The 17,829-nt window shown below is 40.5% G+C and overlaps 1 protein-coding gene across 2 annotated transcripts in view; it reads right to left on the reverse strand.

Moving 5' to 3' along the window:
• Positions 1-4,439: 4,439 nt before the first annotated feature.
• ncf2 (neutrophil cytosolic factor 2) overlaps positions 4,440-17,829 on the reverse strand; it is a 46,694-nt gene continuing 33,304 nt past the window's right edge. The window contains exons 9-15 of one of the 2 annotated variants that reach the window (XM_072573946.1): positions 15,590-15,637; positions 13,622-13,697; positions 12,568-12,599; positions 10,356-10,507; positions 6,581-6,695; positions 6,380-6,464; positions 4,440-4,668 (exon numbers count right to left, since the gene is read on the reverse strand). In XM_072573946.1, coding sequence (XP_072430047.1) covers positions 4,562-4,668; positions 6,380-6,464; positions 6,581-6,695; positions 10,356-10,507; positions 12,568-12,599; positions 13,622-13,697; positions 15,590-15,637 — 615 coding nt within the window. In that variant the 3' untranslated portion in view covers positions 4,440-4,561. Of the gene's footprint in view, positions 4,669-6,379; positions 6,465-6,580; positions 6,696-10,355; positions 10,508-12,540; positions 12,600-13,621; positions 13,698-15,589; positions 15,638-17,829 lie in introns of both variants that reach the window. The other variant, XM_072573945.1, reaches the window with a different exon arrangement.

The following is a 17,829-nucleotide window of genomic DNA, read 5'->3' on the forward strand; positions in this document are numbered from 1 at the left end:
TTGAGTTCCTTTGAAGTAAAATATTCAGCAAGTCAGAAGGCAGGTGCTAATAGTTCTGTAACCAGTTCACTAGTTAGTTAAATTAGTTCACTAATTTAAATCTTTAAAAGCTTACCTCAAGCACCAAAGCCTTCCATATCTGTTTTCAGCAGCAAGAAGAGTGGGAGCTTGGACCAGGGGCCTGTTGCGAAAAATGAGTCACTAATTTAAATCTTTAAAAGCTTACCACGGACAGCAGAGATTTCTGGGAAAGGAGGGACTTTTTTTTTCCCCCTCAGCTATATAAGTGAGCATTTTCCTCAGATCATTCAGGAGGCAGATTCTGTGATAGATAAGAGTTACAGGGAAGTAGTTACTCCTAGGCACGTAGAAAGCTGGGTAACTGTTAGAAGGGGGAAAAACAGTCAATGCAGGGATCCCCTGTGGTCGTTCCCCTGAAAAACAAGTATATCATTTTGGATACTGTTGGGAGGGGACACTTACCAGGGGCATGCACTGGGGTGCAGGTCTCTGGCACAGAGTCTGTCCCTGTTGCACAAAAGGGAAGAGGGGGGAAAGGAGGAGAGTGTTAGTCATTGGAGATTCAATAGTTAGAAGGTCAGATAGAAGGTTTGTTGGGAATGGAAGATACAGTTGGTGTATTGCCTCCCAGGTGCCAGGGTCTGTGATGTCTCTGATCGTGTCTTTGCGGTCCTGAAAGGAGACTCTGACCAACCCCAAGTCATAGTCCACACAGGTACCAACGACATAAGTAGAAAGAGGGATAGGGATGTAAGGCAGGATTTCAGGGAGCTAGGGTGGAAACTCAGAGCTAGAACAAACAGTTGTTATCTCTGGTTTATTATCCCTGCCATGTGATTGCGAGGTGACGAAAAGGGAGAGATATCAGCTGAACACATGGCTGCAGGGATGGTGCAGGAGGGAGGGTTTTGAGTATATGGGTAATTGTGACTCATTCTGGGGAATGTGGGACCTCTCCAAACAGGATGGTGTTCACTTGAACCAGAGGGATACTAATATCCTGGGTGGGAAATTTACTAGTGCTATTTGGGTGGGTTTAGATTAGATTCCCTACAGTGCGGAAACGGGGCCCTTTGGCCCAACAAGTCCACACCGACCCTCTGAAGAGTAACCCACCCAGATTAATGCACCTAACACTATGGGCAATTTAGCATGACCAATTCACCTGACCTGCACATCTTTGGACTGCGGAAGGGAACTGGAGCATCCAGAGAAAACCCACCCACCCACCCAGACAGTCACGCGAGGCTGGATTCGAACCCGGGTCTGTGGAGCTGTGAAGCACTAACCACTGAGCCACTGTGCTGGTCTAAACTAGCTCAGCAGGGGGATGGGAACCTGTGTACACGGGAGGAAGAGAGTAGGAAGGGCATGACAGGATTTCACGGTCACAGGAGTGTGGTGGCATACAGCAAGCTGGTTTGAAGTGTGTCTGCTTCAACACCAGGAGTATCCAAAATAAGGTAGGTGAGCTTGCAGCATGGATAGTTACCTGGGACTTCGATGTGGCCATTTTTGAGAGACAGAGCAGGATCAGGAATGGATGTTGCAGGTTCCAGGGTTTAGATCTTTCATTAGGAATAGGGAAGATGGTAAAAGAGGGGGAGGTGTGGCTTTTTTAGTCAAGGACAGCATAACAGTGGCTGAAAAAACTTTTGACGGGGACTCGTTTACTGAGGTGGCATGGGCTGAGGTTAAAAACAGGAGAGGAGAGGTTACATTGCTGGGAGTTTTTTTTAAATAGGCCTCCGCAAAGTTCCAGGAATGTGGAGGAGAAGATTGGCAAATAGATTCTGGCAGGAGTGAAAGGAACAAGGTGGTCATTATGGGGGAACTTCAACTTCCCCAACATTGACTGGAAATACTATAACTCTAGTATGTTGGATGGATCAGTTTATACCCAATATGTGCAGGAGGGTTTCCTGACACAGTATGTTGAAGGGCCAACAAACCTAGATTCTGGTTACTAGTGGTGTGCCACAAGAATCTGTTTTGAGACCACTGCTGGTTGTCATTTTTATAAATGACTTGGAGGCAGGCATAGGTGGATGGGTAGTTTGCAGATGACACTAAAGTCGGTGGAGTAGTGGACAGTGTGGAATAATGTTGCAGGTTGCAGGGGTCTTAAATAAACTGCAGAATTGGGCTGAGAGGTGGCAAATGGAGTTCAATGCAGATATATGTGAGGTGTTTCACTTTGGGAAGATTAACAGGAAGGCAGAATACTGGGTCAATGGAAAGATTCTTGATGGTGTGGATGTGCAGAGGGATCTTGGAGGCCATGCACATAGATACCTGCAAGTTGCCACCCAGATTAATAGTGCTGTTAAGAAGGCATACAGTGTGTTAGGTTTTATTGGTAGAGGGATTGAGTTCTGGACTGATGTCATGCTGCAACTGTACAAAATGCTAGTGTAGCCTCACTTGAAGTATTGTGTCCAGTTCTGGTCGCCCCATTACAGGAAGAATGTGGAAGCATTGGAAAAGGTGCAGAGGAGATTTACCAGGATGTTGCGTGGACTGGAGCGAAGGTCTTATGAGGAAAGGTTGAGGAACTTGGGTCTGTTCTCATTGGAGAGAAGGCTAAGAGGGGATTTAATAGAGACATACAAGATGATCCAAGGATTAGAAAGCGTGGACAGTGAGAGTCTTTTTCCGAGGATGATGATGTTGGCTTGTACGAGGGGACACAGTTGCAAATTGAGGAGTGATAGATTTAAGACAGATGGCAAAGGCAGTTTCTTCACTCAGTGGTAAGGGCATGGAATGCCCTGCCTGCCAATGTAATTAACTCTGCCACTTCAGGGACATTTAAACAATCCTTGGATAAGCATATGGATGATGGGATAGTGTAGGGGGATGGGCTTAGATTAGTTCACAGGTGGGCGCACTAGCGAGAGCCAAAGAACCTGTTCTGCACTGTATTGTTCTATGTTAGAAGTTCTGTTTCTCTGTTCGGTGAACTGAGTTTTTGGAACAGGTTCAAAAGGGCTATGAAATGGCTTTGAGCCTCAGTTTTTGAAGTAATCAGGATGACGCGGCCTCTTTTCTGCAGGTCGTGTTCTTGTTGGTGTTAGTTTGCAGGCTGCCTCAAAGCAGGTACTGTTTCATAATTACAAAGGGTATCATAATCTAAGTAGCTTCAATCGCATGAGTAATACCAGAGTGCCCAATGGAAGATATATCTTTCAAGGAAGCAAAGTAGTTTCAATCACATTCTCGAAGAGTCATTGATATAAAATGAAGGTAAATAAAAGCAGTTCACTGAGAGAAAAGGTGACAGGCCATTTTTTTTGATACCCAGGCATGGAGGGCTTATTGTCCTTATGTTTTGGAGTAAACCTTGACAATTACAAGGGTGGACTTCCATAGAAAACTGCTGTTGAGGTGAATGTTAATTTCTAGAAACTTGAATTATCTGGATTAGATTACCTACAGTATGGAAACAGGCCCTTCAGCCCAACAAATCCATGTTGACCCTCTGAACAGTAACCCACCCAGACCCATTCTCCTAACTTATATTTACCCCAACTTGGCAATTTAGATTGTTGGAGGAAACATGAGTAGCTGACAAAAACCCCACAGACATGGGAAGAATATGCAAACTCCACACAGGCAGTCACGTGAGGTGGGAATTGAACTCTAGTCCATGGTACTTTGAGGCAGCATGCTGCCCTAGTGATTACAAAAGTCAGGTGACTTTTCAGCAGCCAACTTAGTCCCTCAACATCCATTTCAAGAAGAAGGAATGCAGCTGTTTAAAATGTGTAATATCATCATGTTTACATGGACCTGGCAATAAATAGAATGCATAAGAATCTACAGTTCCAGCCTGCAAAGTCCTAGCTAACAGAAAAGATATGTAATTGTAGGATTTCTGCAATAGAAATTCAGTCACACAGTAATTTGACCATGCAAATGAAGTCATTTAAAGATCAGGGAAGGTGCTGCTGTAAAACGGTTACTTATTTTACAGAGACTACCATAACAATCAAAGACCAGTGAGTGAGAAGTAAAACAATTAATCTGATTCACAATGGATTTTTTAAACTTTAAATTTAAGGTACTGAAAAAATGTCTAAATATTTTGGAATTTGCTTTGATTCATCCAAAGTGAAAATTGTTAATAATAGGTAATCTTAAAACACTTGAGAAAATGATCAGTGGAGCACTCAAACAATTGGGCCAGGGTTCCTTGTTCATAATTAGGACATTGACTTAGGGCATTCAAAACAAATATGGGAAAGTAGGAGGTTTCCAGCAGTTAAAATATCATCATCAGGAAGGTCTACAGTATGTACATCAATGCAATTTCGAGTGGCACAAACTAGTCATATTGCCTTGAAACACAGCCTGAAGAAAATAGCACTTTCTTAATCCATTTTTGACAGCAGTCATGAATTAAACGCAAATCAGTGTTTGGAGAAAACAATTTTTAAAATTCAAAGCAGTGAAGCATCTCATCTGTAGATAGTCATTCTAGTATCACCAGAGGAGAAAAGGACCTCTTCAGAAATCAGCATACACATTTGCATTTCTTTTACATTCCCGAATTCTTCACATCAGCCATGCTTAATTCTTTAACAAAATTTGCTGGGAAGATGCCAGTCTTTCCATTGCATTGTCCTTCCAGCCAGTTGTTGTTTACTGTGGAAAGAAAGCACGTTTAAATAATTCTGAAATGAGATTGTGGAGTTTTTTTTGACGTGTGACTAGCAACATATAAATTTTAGAATTTCACAGGTTCATAATTTTAGAATAAACCTTCAATTCTTTTATTTTTGCTAAATCTTTACAGCGTAGATGTATACATTAACAATTGTGCAGGTTTGTTTTTCAAAATATGGAAACATTGTTTTAGGCTCCCATTGGTAAACAGAAGATCAGATTTTTTTAAAAAGTATATTGATGAAACATTTTTTGAAAAGAAACATCAAAAGGCAACAATAGAATGCGTCAATATAGAAAACATTAAGTGGGGACTCTTTAGAGGAGAAAATTATTCACCGAAATGTGCAATAAATGATTGACACTTAGTAAAGACTAGCTAAAGTGTTGTTTAAGAGTATAATCAAGAGGTGAATTCTAAAATGGCAGATTGTCCCACCTGCCTGCGTTTGACCCACATTTGGTGGCACAGTTGTTAGCACTGAGAACTGCTTCGCAGTGGGTTCAATTCCTGCCTCAGGCAACTGTCTGTGCGGAGTTTGCACATTCTCCCCATGTCTGCGTGGGTTTCCTCCGGGTGCTCTGGTTTCTTCCCACAGTCCAAAAATGTGCAGGTTAGGAGAATTGGCCATGCTAAATTGGCCGAAGTGTTAGGGAATGGGTCTGGGTGGGTTGCTCTTCAGAGGGTCGGTGTGGACTTGTTGGGCCGAAGGGCCTGTTTCCACACTAAGTAATCTAATTTAATTTGAAAACCAATAATCTAAATCTAATTCTCTTAATCTTTCTATTTGTGTATCTATTGTAACTGTACCTGCATCAACCAAGTCCTCTGACAATTCATTCCATTTATGAACCACCCTCTGTGTGAAAAGGTTGCCCCACAAGGCTGTCTCAAATCTTTCTCCTCTCACCTTAAAATTAAGCCCTTTAGTTTTGAACTCCCCAACCCTAGGGAGAAGGCCTTTACTAGTTACCTTACCTATGCACCTCGTGATTTTATAAACCTCTAAGGTCACCTCTCAACCCCCTACAGTTGAATGGAAAAAGTCCCAGCCTTTCTTTATAACTCAAACCCTTCATTTCCTATAACATCCTGGTAAATCTTTTCTGCACCCTTTCCAATTTAAAAATATCCTTCCTATGGCAGGATGATAAAGGCTAATAAAATGGGTCAGGCATTATGTTTTCTTCTGCAATCTGCACTGACTAATCTATTTTCACTTCCAGAGTTAGTGGTTGAGGCGACATCGAAAGTTGCATTGGACAAGTGGGTAATGGAAAAGGAATTGAAGAGATAATGGTAACAGAGTGGGCAAATATGATGAGAACCATTTTCTGAAAGGGTGAGGCGGGGGGGGGTGGTAAGTGGTAAATGCCACTTGTATCTGTATTGATGTGAATGTCTCTTTTCCTGAAGTCAATGGTTGAGTGGGGATATTTAAATTTTCCTTTTTAAAAAAAATATAAAACAATGGAGTGTAGTAATAGTTTGGTGAAGTTGATTCATCAATGCAAATATATAAAAGTGGCATTTCAGTTAGAAATATTTTCAGTTGTTGCATTCACAAACTATTAACAAAATTGCTAATCTGGAAAAAAGCGCATTGGAGGGATCACCAACAAAAAAAGTCATGAAAAACATGTGATTCAGAACATTAAGCAATTAGCATGGAAATCTTACGATTCTCACCATGTGCTAAGACTTGGATGATGTCTCCTTCATGAAAGCCCAGATCAGCCGGTACAGACCCTTCATAATCATACAGTGCCTTTACCTGTTGTGGAAAGATGTATTCATGTAAAAATCTCCTTATTTAAAATATTCACAAGAAAAATAGCATCAGCTAGTGTAATAGCCAATAATATTTAGGATATGAATAAACATCTTTACCTCCAGAAACTTGCACCAAACAGTCAAACGGTGATTTTTTACCTCAGTCCACGCACTCTTCATTTTCGCTTCACTAGTAATGGGAATGAGCTCCCCACTCTCTTGTGACTTGTAACTGAAAGGGAAACAGTCAATCATTCACGATGGACAGCACACTATATTCGTGAAAGCAGGTCACAGATTTATAGTCATTTCTGTCCTACACATAACCCCAATTTCACCCAAGGCATCTACAAAAATGGTATATACATATCTTTATATTTTTTAAGTGGAGGATAGCTACCAATATTGGCATTAAGTTATCTAATCAACCCTGTTCAGAAATGTTATTACATAAGCAGGTGGGACTTGGATCTGGGTCTCCTGGTACAGAGGAAGTGACATTACCACTACATTATAAGAGCCCGTTTGTCCTAATATTGCTATCCTGATGTTCCTAAGCTTCTCCAGATGTTGGAAATTTTGTGTCAAAGACGAAAGATAATAAAAGTAAGCAATTTCATTAGAAAAAGAGGTGAAAGAGGGAAGATCAAGTAAGAACCAAATCAATGGTATGCAGATATAATAAAACAGTGATTGATGTGCTTACAAAATTATGAACAACTTTTCAAAATCCCAAGTAATTTGCTTTAATACCTGAATGGAATTTTCAGTCTAAATCATTAAACTATTACAAACCAGTGCTATTGGACAACAGAGATAGCAGCAGGATAGTGATTATTGACCAAACCACACAGGAGAGGTCTTTTAGTGGGCTTGGAAGTCTTCATGTGGAACCAATGAGAACTCTGATGGATACAGTTGTAAACTAAGTTACATAAATATCTGATAAAATGCACCGAAAGTGCCTTCAAAAGATGATTCAACTTCAGGGAAATGTAAGTGAATAACCCAAGCAAAAAAGTACAGTAGATCGCCTGAATCCACTTTTATGTTGATGTTTTTGAATTATACACATGTTTATAAAATTAATCTGGAATAAAATGGAAAGGCCCATTCTGTGAATCCAGCATAATGGAAACCATTTAAATAACCACTGCTATTTGTCATAAAGTCCCATGTGGTTTACTAATGTCTTTTCTGAAAGGGAATTAGCCATCCTTACCTCGTCTGACCAAATGTGACTCCAGACCCAAAAGTAATATGGTTGACACTTCACTGGTTTCTGGACAATAAATGCTGGCCTAACCAGAAATACCCACATCCCATGACCAAATCAAAAAGGCTTGTTCTTCATAATTGATTAGCATTTTACACTATTTTTGTTACACAGCTACTAACAATTGGCATTAAATTGTCTTAAGTCTTTAATCTTCATGCAATAGAAATGTGATGGACTGTTTTGAAGAAAGATTCTTAGACTTTACATGAACTGTGTAAGGGAGCAGCATATTTTCACAATACACATTCTCCATGTACAGTACGATGCTTATCAACATGGTCTTAATACTTAAGATTAGATTACTTACAGTGTGGAAACAGGCCCTTTGGCCCAACAAGTCCACACCACCCCACCGAAGCGTAACCCACCCATACCCCTACATGTACATCTACCCCTTACCCAACACTATGGGCAATTTAGCATGGCCAATTCACCTGACCTGCACATCTTTGGACTGTGGGAGGAAACCGGAGCACCCGGAGGAAACCCACGCAGACACGGGGAGAACGTGCAAACTCCTCACAGTCAGTCGCCTGAGGCGGGAATTGAACCCGGGTCTCTGGCGCTGTGAGGCAGCAGTGCTAACCACTGTGACACTGTGCCTGCCAGTACGATGCTTATCAACACGGTCTTAATACTTAACTAATATTTCAGACTGACTTCATGGTCAGTACTTGTTGAGAGTTAGCCCAACGTCTTGAGGTTCTTTACGTTAAAATTCTATTTATTTTCTTAGTCCTCTTAAAGTACAGAATCACTTGTGAAATGACACTGCCAAATTTCCTTTCCTTGCTAAACTCCAAAATTAATAACTGCAGCCAGAAGAAAGGTTTATGAAAATTCAAAACCCATTGCAACTTTTCATAATAACTCTTTTCGGTGTTCTTTACTGCCTCTACTTTCACCCAGCCTCCAAAGCCAGAAAAAGATCTGTATCTCTTTAGTAAGCTTTGAGCAATACTATCATTAGCAATAGCTGTGAAGTTGTTTCCAATTTGCTATCGTAATTTCACCAGAAACACCACTTTGATAAGTGCATACGGCTTCTGCTGCACTTTAGGTGAAGTAATATTGGGACCTTTTGTAGCAGTAGTAGTAAGTCTACCCTTGAACCGGGTGTTCCAGGTCGCAGTCCCACCTGCTCCAGAGGTGTGTAATAAGTTCAATGTAGCCAAGTGTGAAGTCATTCACTTTGGTAGGAGTAACAAGAAGATGGATTACTGGGCTAATGGTAGGCTACTTGGTAGTGTGGATGAGCAGAGGGATCTTGGTGTCCATGTACACAGATCTCTGAAAGTTGCCACCCAGGAAAATAGTGCTGTGAAGAAGGCATATGGCGTACTGGGCTTTATTGGTAGAGGAATTGAGTTCTGGAGTCCTGAGGTCACGTTGCAGTTGTATAAGACTCTGGTGCGGCCTTATCTGGAGTATTGTGTACAGTTTTGGTCGCCATACTATAGGAAGGATGGGGAGGCACTGGAACGGGTGCAGAGGAGGTTTACCAGGATGTTGCCTGGCATGGTAGGAAGATCGTATAAGGAAAGGCTGAGGCACTTGGGGCTGTTCTCATTGGAGAAAAGAAGGTTTAGGGGAGATTTGATAGAGGTGCACAAGATGATTAGGGGTTTAGATAGGGTTGACAGTGAGAACCTTTTTCCACTAATGAAGTCAGCTGTTACTAGGGGACACAGCTTTATATTAAGGGGAGGTTGGTATAGGACAGATGTTAAGGGTAGATTCTTTACTCAGCGGGTTGAGTTCATGGAATGCCCTGCCAGTATCAGTGGTGGACTCTCCCTCTTTATGGTCATTCAAGCGGGCATTGGATAAGCATATGGAGGTTATTGGGCTAGTGTAGGTTAGGTAGGCTTCGGTCGGCGCAACATCGAGGGCCGAAGGGCCTGTACTGCGCTGTATTTTTTCTATGTTCTAACATCTCTGAACAAATTGATCAGAAAAATAGGTTACTTTTAAAAATTTAATGGTGGATCAGGAGTAGTCCACAGAACATTACCCATGAATGATTTAAGTTCAAATTGCTTGTGGGAAAAAAAAATGGCAACTGATGGTAATTAATCTCGGGATACAAACAACTCGAGAACTACTCTAAGAAAGTATTATAAGGTCACATTCATCCATTTAGTGAATAATGTTTAACACATTAAAAAAAAGTTGGATAAATGCAGTTAATTTTGGTGCTTTATTGATGCAGTGAGTGAGTACATTGCCCTTTCACCTCTAGTTTGAAACCAAACTATTCTTTCTTTCCTTAACTGTAATTATTCAGTTGAAATGGTTTGGACATGCTCAACTGAATTTCAGGTTGGTGTAGACATCCATAGTGCAAAAAGGCCCCAGTCTGGAAATCAATTGACAGTGAGTTACCAAGTTGGTAACTGTGAATGTAGTGTTGGTGCCAGAGAAGATCAGAGCTGAGACACAGTAGTATGGAAATATTTTATTTTCCCCTTCAATTGTGTCAAACTTGATCTTAAATAACTGAAAATATATTTCAACTAACAAATGCAAAATCAAATACAATATGAAAATTAAAATGGAAAGAATAAAGCATTTTTATGACTGTTAAAAATGTTATAAAATAATCACTTATACCTCAATCCAAGTCTTTCCTCAGGTATTTGGAACTTCTTACTGATGACAATCAGAAGCTCATTGTGTGACAGGCCTGGTTTTACACGGATAGCTACTGTGTACTTGAAATGCACTTTCACAATGGAAGGTACAGGCACAGAGTGATCTTTGGTCTGTTTCACAAGGAAGAAAGTTGCAGATTGGTGACATTTTAAATTATATAGTCAGAAAAGAAACCCGAAGGATTACCACAGGCAGTCCTGTCCTCACTGATTTTGAAAGAATAATTGCATTTCTTATCTCATATTATTCCACAGTTGAGATAAGGTATATTTAACAAGGGGTGGTCTTACCCAATCTGGCCTACATGTGACTCCAGGCTCATGTTAATGTGGTTGACTCTTAGCTCTCGTCTCTCCAATAGCAAGCACGTCACTCAGCTGTCTCAAACTACTGCAGAACAGTTGAAGAATAAAATAGCCTTGTATTGGCCTAGGCAAAAAAAACAACAAAGGCCTCACCAAACCTACAAAATTCACCAGTGCTGGGGGAGTTATACCAAAATTGGGACAACTGATCATCACTGGGTCACAACCCTGGGAGTCCTAACCTAACTGCACCATGGGAAGATCTTCACTACCAGGTCTTCCATGCTTCAAGTAGGTGTCACACCACCACTTTCAGTGGAAAATGAGAAAGCATCCTGTTAACCACACCCACGCCACAAGCACATACAGCTTTTAAGGAAAAACTCAGATCAAAACAAAGTCATTTTTCCTTGTAATAGAAAATCCTTTTCAGCATGTAATATCTTCCTTTACAAAACACATTTTCCAGAGTGTAAGGATCTGTGAAACGATTCAAAGACCTTGTCCTTTGCTTCTCAAAAGCATAAGAAACTTTACCTGCAATTTTCAAAGAAACTACCACATAGTTTCGTACTGGTAGAACTAAGATTCAACTTTTGTGTTTGTCATGGTGCAGACGTAAATGGTAGTAATTTTATGGTAGTAGATTTAAATTGAAGTGCCATTTTGGAACTTCAGTGCATAATCTGAGCTACTCTCTGATAACAAATTAGAGAATGTTACGTTGGAGATGTTTGCCTTCGGTTGTAACATTGAAACAAGGCTCTGATTGTCTACTACTTTAGTTCCAATGTATTAATGTTCCACTGCTCTACAGAAAGAAAAACAAGGGTTCCTCTTTGTTTCATAGCCTGCATTCCTTCACAGAACAAAACCAGAGTACAAAAGTAAGGATGCTATACTTTATTTTTACAAGACACTGGTAAGGTCACATCCGGAACACTGTGCAAGTTAATGATCTCCTTATTTTAGGAAGGATGTAAATGCATTGGAAGGACTTTAAGGGTTTACTTGATTCACACTTGGAACTGGGAGAAAGTGAGGACTGCAGATCAAAGCTGAAAATGTGTTGCTGGAAAAGCGCAGCAGGTCAGGCAGCATCCAAGGAGCAGGAGAATCGACATTTCGGGAATGAGCCCTGAAGAAGGGCTCATGCCTGAAATGTCGATACTCCTGCTCCTTGGATGCTGCCTGACCTGCTGCGCTTTTCCAGCAACACATTTTCAGCTCACACGTGGAACTGTCAGTTTGTCTTACAAGGAAACGTTGGACTTGTATCTGCTGGTGTTCAGAAGAGAAAGAGCTGGATTGAAACATACAAGATCCCCGATAGACCTGACAGGGTAGATGTGGAAGAGATGCTTCCCCTTGTGGGAAAATCTCGAACTTGGGGCCAGCACTAAAAATAAAAGTTCACCCACTGAAGATAAAAATGAGGAGAAAAAAAAAAAAGTCCTCACGGAGGATTATGAGCGTTCATCCTCAAAGAATGCAAAGTCTTTAATATTTTTACAGCAGAGGTAGTTATTGTAAACATAGGGATATCGGGATTGCTGGAAATATGGTGTTGAGGTTACAATCAGATCTTATTAAATGGTGGAGCAGGCTTGAGGGGTTGAATGGCCTACTCCTGTTCCTAACTTGTATATTCATAATGACACCAAGTACCATTTCTCTCTGAACTATTAGTTACTTTTTCTAGTCCTATGATTGTTGCCTTTGCTACCTAACACCTGACTTGTGTGGTGCCTGAAGTACGTTAAATACTATAATAAGGTTCAAGATAAATGAGTGACTTGTTCTCTGTTTTCCATAATCCCTAACATCAAGTCCTTTACCCGAATCTTTTTTGAATGTTCTGTCACCTGCTGGCTTGTTTTGGTGTGTACATTCCCTTCTGAAAGATAAACAAATATATTTCGGTGAATTTAACTCCCAACAGTGCATTCGATTTTTAAAAAATTAAATACATAATTTTCTCAATTGTGATTAAACTTTGAGTGACCTGGCAATGAATGAATAAAGTACTCTCAGCCTTACTCATCACTGGCCATAATCAATTCTGCTTCATCATCTGCAAACAGACAGCAACTCGCTATTTTTTTGAATCAGTGATAAAATGTAAATAGTTTTGCATCAAGTATTTATCCAATTTCACTTTGAAAGTTGCAAGGTATTTTTCAGCTCCAGTGGATGAGAGCTGGCCTGGCATATATTCAGCACACTTCCACAACAGTGAGACCGAAAGTTGTACCCACACACTGCTGTAAGTCATTGATAGAATGCACTGAACCTCATGGATGTGATTCCTAAAAGGCTTTTGGCCAATTTTTGTTCTTCACACACTATTTGATTTGTTAAGTCTAACTTATTACTGCTAAAGAAAAGACATTTTGTTGAAGCCTTTTATTTTGTACTCATCAGGATGTTTTGCAAGAATATAAATTTCAAGGGATAAACCAACATTTATACTGTATGAGATGAACCTGCTGATTGGTAGAGGTGTTGCCTGACTGACAATTGGGCCTGCAGTATGATGCACTTGCGAGTACTGGAAACTACATTATATTAATAGACAGGCAGCCAGAAAGAAAACATACACACACTGTACCTGTTTCAACTCAACAAAATAGGTGATAGCTATTTGCTGATTCAATTCTCAGGGCAATGCCTGACAATTTTACAAAATCTGGTTGTTAACTGTCAAGCAGCATGAATGGCTGCATTTTCTAAGGCAACAATCTGAGTCCTACCTTGAATTTGTATTCTTACAAAATGTCCTGATGAGTGAAAGATTAAAAGTTTCAATAAATGTGTCTTTTTTCAGCAATATGGAGGTTCAGATCTACCCAACGAATTATAACATGCAGCTGATGCAGTTATAGCACCGCTTTTTGCTGATGTATTGAAACTGTTCACCTTTAACACTGGCTGGTCTTTCTGGAGCGGATGATGTCGGTGGTGCTGGAATATCAGGAGGGGGGGATTTTTCACCCTAGTCAAGAATGACACGAGAAATTTTATCTCCTTTGGGGTCAGTGTTCTTTGCATATTTTCTAAATTAAATTAACAAAACAAATCACACAAAGCTCAATAAAGTTAAATTCTATACAGATAGTTCTCCTATAACATGGTAGCTGTGATCCAGTGCGACAGTGTTATAGAAAATCATGCAATATAAATAAAAGGTGCCTATGGGAAAAACAGGCAAATCACCAAAAATATCAGACAAAATCAAAACAAAAAAAGTAGTTAGCCTAACACGATAGATAGCACAGTCAAAATAAATCTTTAAATCATATACTTTAATCAAATAATACAGTAAATTTAACAATTAACACTAAAATGACTGACTGCAGCACTATAGCTTTCACAAAGCTCTTCAGAGAAAGCATGTGAACCAGCTGACTAGGTGATGTGAATGTGGAAGCCCAGTCCTCCTCAAGATCCTCCCCGGTTTGAAATAAAGTTCCTTCTAACTATAAACTACAATTCCCAGTTTCAACCTAAGTTTCAAGGCTTGCAGAGCTGATTGCATTCCTGTTTTAGCTGAACACATTGAACTTGCATTTTTCAGACAGAGGATCCTGAGGCTGTGTTTTGTTGTGCCGGGGATGGAATCGCACAACAGCAAACTCCCGTTCACTTTATAAACAAAAAGGTTCCCAATTCACAAATCACATCACAATCAAAATCACATTTAATAAATGCATATTATAGGAGAACTGCTTGTACAAGTATAAAATAGAAACTCCTGCATTTAATCCTGAAAATCTCTTGCCTTTTCCTTAAAGGGTTCCATTGTTTCCATTTAAATAGTCATCCAATGCCTCAATTGAACCAGTCTTTACCATACCATCAGTCAGTGTGCTGTATTCCATACCTTAACTACTCACTGTGTGAAAAAGATTCTTCTCACCTCACACTTACTACTTGTGCAAACCATTTTAACCAATAACCATTGATTCTTGATCCATTTACTAGTTTTTCCCCATTCACTCATCCAGATACATCAGGATTTTGAAAACATATCAGATTTTCTCCTAGCCTCCTCTTCTCCAAGAAGACTCCCAACTTTTCATCCGTAACTACCTAATCACTGGAATCACTGATTTTGCACTCTCTTCAATCCTTCCTATAGTATAGTGCCTAGAACTGAAAACAATTCTGCACCTGAGATCTAACTAGTATCTTTGATATCATAACCACCCTGCTCAATGCCTGTATGAAGCCTAGGATACTGCATATTTTATTAACAGCTCTTTCCATCTGTCCTGCCACTTTTACTGATTTATTTACGTCTACACATGGGTCTCTCTGCTCTCACATATCCATTAAGACAAAAAGATGTAGGAACAGAGGGAGACCATTTGGCCATTGAGACTCCTTCACTATTCAATGAGATCATGGCAGATCTGATACTTCTCAGCTCCATTTTCTTGCTTTTTCTCCATATCGCCTGATGACCAACCTGTTTAAAAATTGGTCTCAGCCTTGAATATACTTAATGACCCAGCCTCGACAGCCTTCTGTGGTGAAGGATTCCACAGACTGACTCCCTCAAAGAGAAGAGATTCCCCCCAAACTCCGTCTTAAATGGACCCATGAAGGACGACCACAATGGCAGTGCAGTCACACACATGCACTGCTAACCATGGAGCAGTCAGGGTTGTGATCCTATATGGAACCCAGATACACTGAATCTGTTTATATAGCCCAAGGCAAGCCACAAGTTGAAATATAACCAGCAAGCAATGAGGATTGATTATCTCACTTTTCCTTCTGAGAAGCTCAGCTGTTGGCCATTCAAACAAAACTGGAACATTTTATTTTTCTGCACCAAACAAAACATCATTTCCTGTATAAACACCCTACATGCTGCTTTACCTTTTCAGCTTCCAATGGCTCCAAGTAGTTGTAGGGAACCAAACCGACCTAACAATCAAAAGAAAATACAGTTAGGAAATGTGTATAAACAAGGTACAGGCACCAACCTAAACCAAAATAGATTTACTCACCTTAACAACCAGAAATAGGTTTTAACATTACCATTTCTGTCAAAAGTGACAAAAAGACAAAAAAAACTACCATAACAAATCTAAGCACATGATCATTATAAAATCACATCCAATGTAACCCTAATGTTTAAGAGTAAAAATCAGTTGCACACTGAAGAGAAAAGACAAGAATTATTTTCCCATTGTTCAACGGACACTGCTGTATTTGCAAACACTTTATTGAAATGGTGTTTTTGCAGCAAGACTGGGTCAACATTCAGGTTTGGGCTAATAAGTAGCAACATCTGTGCCAGGTATTGACCATCTATACCAGAGAATTTACCCCCACCTTCCCAGCTGATGTTCAATGGCATTCCCATCACTGAATCTCCCATTACCAACAACCTGGGAATTTCCACCATCCAAAAACTAAGTTGGACCAGCTATATAAATACTGGATAGGGCTCTTGTGACACAGTGGTGATGTTTTAGAAGGTTCACCTGTTCCAGAGGTGTCTCCTAACAGGTTGATTAAAAATATTTATCAATGTTGGACTTATGGGAGGATGGAATTCTGCAGTGAGTAACTCATCCAAGGTTCCCTAGAGCCTGTCCATCATCTCAAAGGCACAAGCATCATGAAGTTGACTGCATTTTCTTGCATAGGTGCAACTTCAACAACACTCGAAGCCCTACACAATCCGGACAAAGTAGTCTTCTTGATTGGCACCCCCTTCAGCACTTCCAACATTTATTCCTTTCAATCACACACGATGGCAGCAGTGTGTGCATTATCTATAAGATGCCTTACAACAACTTGTCAATGCTCCTTTGACCTTCCAAATCCATGACCTCTATCCCCTAGATGGACAGATACACGGGAGCATCACCACTTGCATGTACCCCTCCAAGTCACATACCATCATAACTTGGAACCATATCACCAATCCTTCAGTATTGCTGGATCAAAATTCTGGAATTCCCTGCCCAAAGAGACGACAGGGAACCCGACATTTCATGAACTCTAGTTGCTCAGGAAGGCAGCTCACCACCACTTTCTCAAGGGTATTTAGGGATGGGCAATAAATGCTAACCCAGCCAGTGACACCCACATCCCATTGAATAAGAGAAAAAAGTAACAGCAGTTTTCCTGGACCCCACACCATGATCAGACCCACACAGTGTAGGCTGAGAATAAATATTCAATAGTTCTGAAACTCCAAATTTAGAATACCAAAACCCAAAATAGGGGTGCCTCCAAACCCAAAATGAAATGAAGAGCAAAGGAATTGTAGGAAAAGCAGCCTCACAGTTTTGATAGTGGCTGTACTGAGAACTAGATGGAGAAGAGAACAGGAAGAGGAACAGAAAATATAGTAACTCAACACTTGTATCAAATACAGCAGAGGCTGATAGTTCACCTTTCCATAAAGATCCACAGGGGAGGCCCAGTACAACAAGTCTATCACCTTTCCCTCACACAGGACCCATTTCGGTGACAAGTCAGATACAGGTGTTCCCACAGCATGGAGGTGTGGGTGGCATAGTGGTTAGCACTGCTGCCTCACAGCACCAGAGACCCGGGTTCAATTCTCGCCTCAGGCGACTGACTGTGTAGAGTTTGCACATTCTCCCTGTGTCTGCGTGGGTTTCCTCCCACAGTCCAAAGATGTTCAGGTCAGGTAAATTGGCCATGCTAAATTGTCCGTAGTGTTAGGCAAGGGGTAAATGTAGGGATATGGGTGGTTTGCGCTTCGGCGGGTCAGTGTGGACTTGTTGGGCCGAAGGGCCTGTTTCCACACTGTAAAGTAATCTAATCTATCATTCCATCACATATTTCAGATTATTTAACATATACGATGTCACTATCAAATTCTTCCATTTCTCTTATAAAAGTCGTGTGTAATTGATTATTTTTGTGCATGATTTCTCATGACATATTTCAAAAACCAGGAGGCCAAACAAAGGAAACAAGGTCCCTGGTCAGAGTCCGAGCTCCCAAAAGCTGACAATTGCCAAATATTTACACCAAACCTTCCTCCAGATGGTTACCAGGCTGTGGGTGGGGATACTGTGCTGAATGGGAGGCACTTCGATCGGAAATTGAAATTCCTGAACTTCTGGTGACTC

Source organism: Chiloscyllium punctatum, chromosome 7, assembly GCF_047496795.1.
Source record: "Chiloscyllium punctatum isolate Juve2018m chromosome 7, sChiPun1.3, whole genome shotgun sequence".
NCBI lineage: Eukaryota > Metazoa > Chordata > Chondrichthyes > Orectolobiformes > Hemiscylliidae > Chiloscyllium > Chiloscyllium punctatum.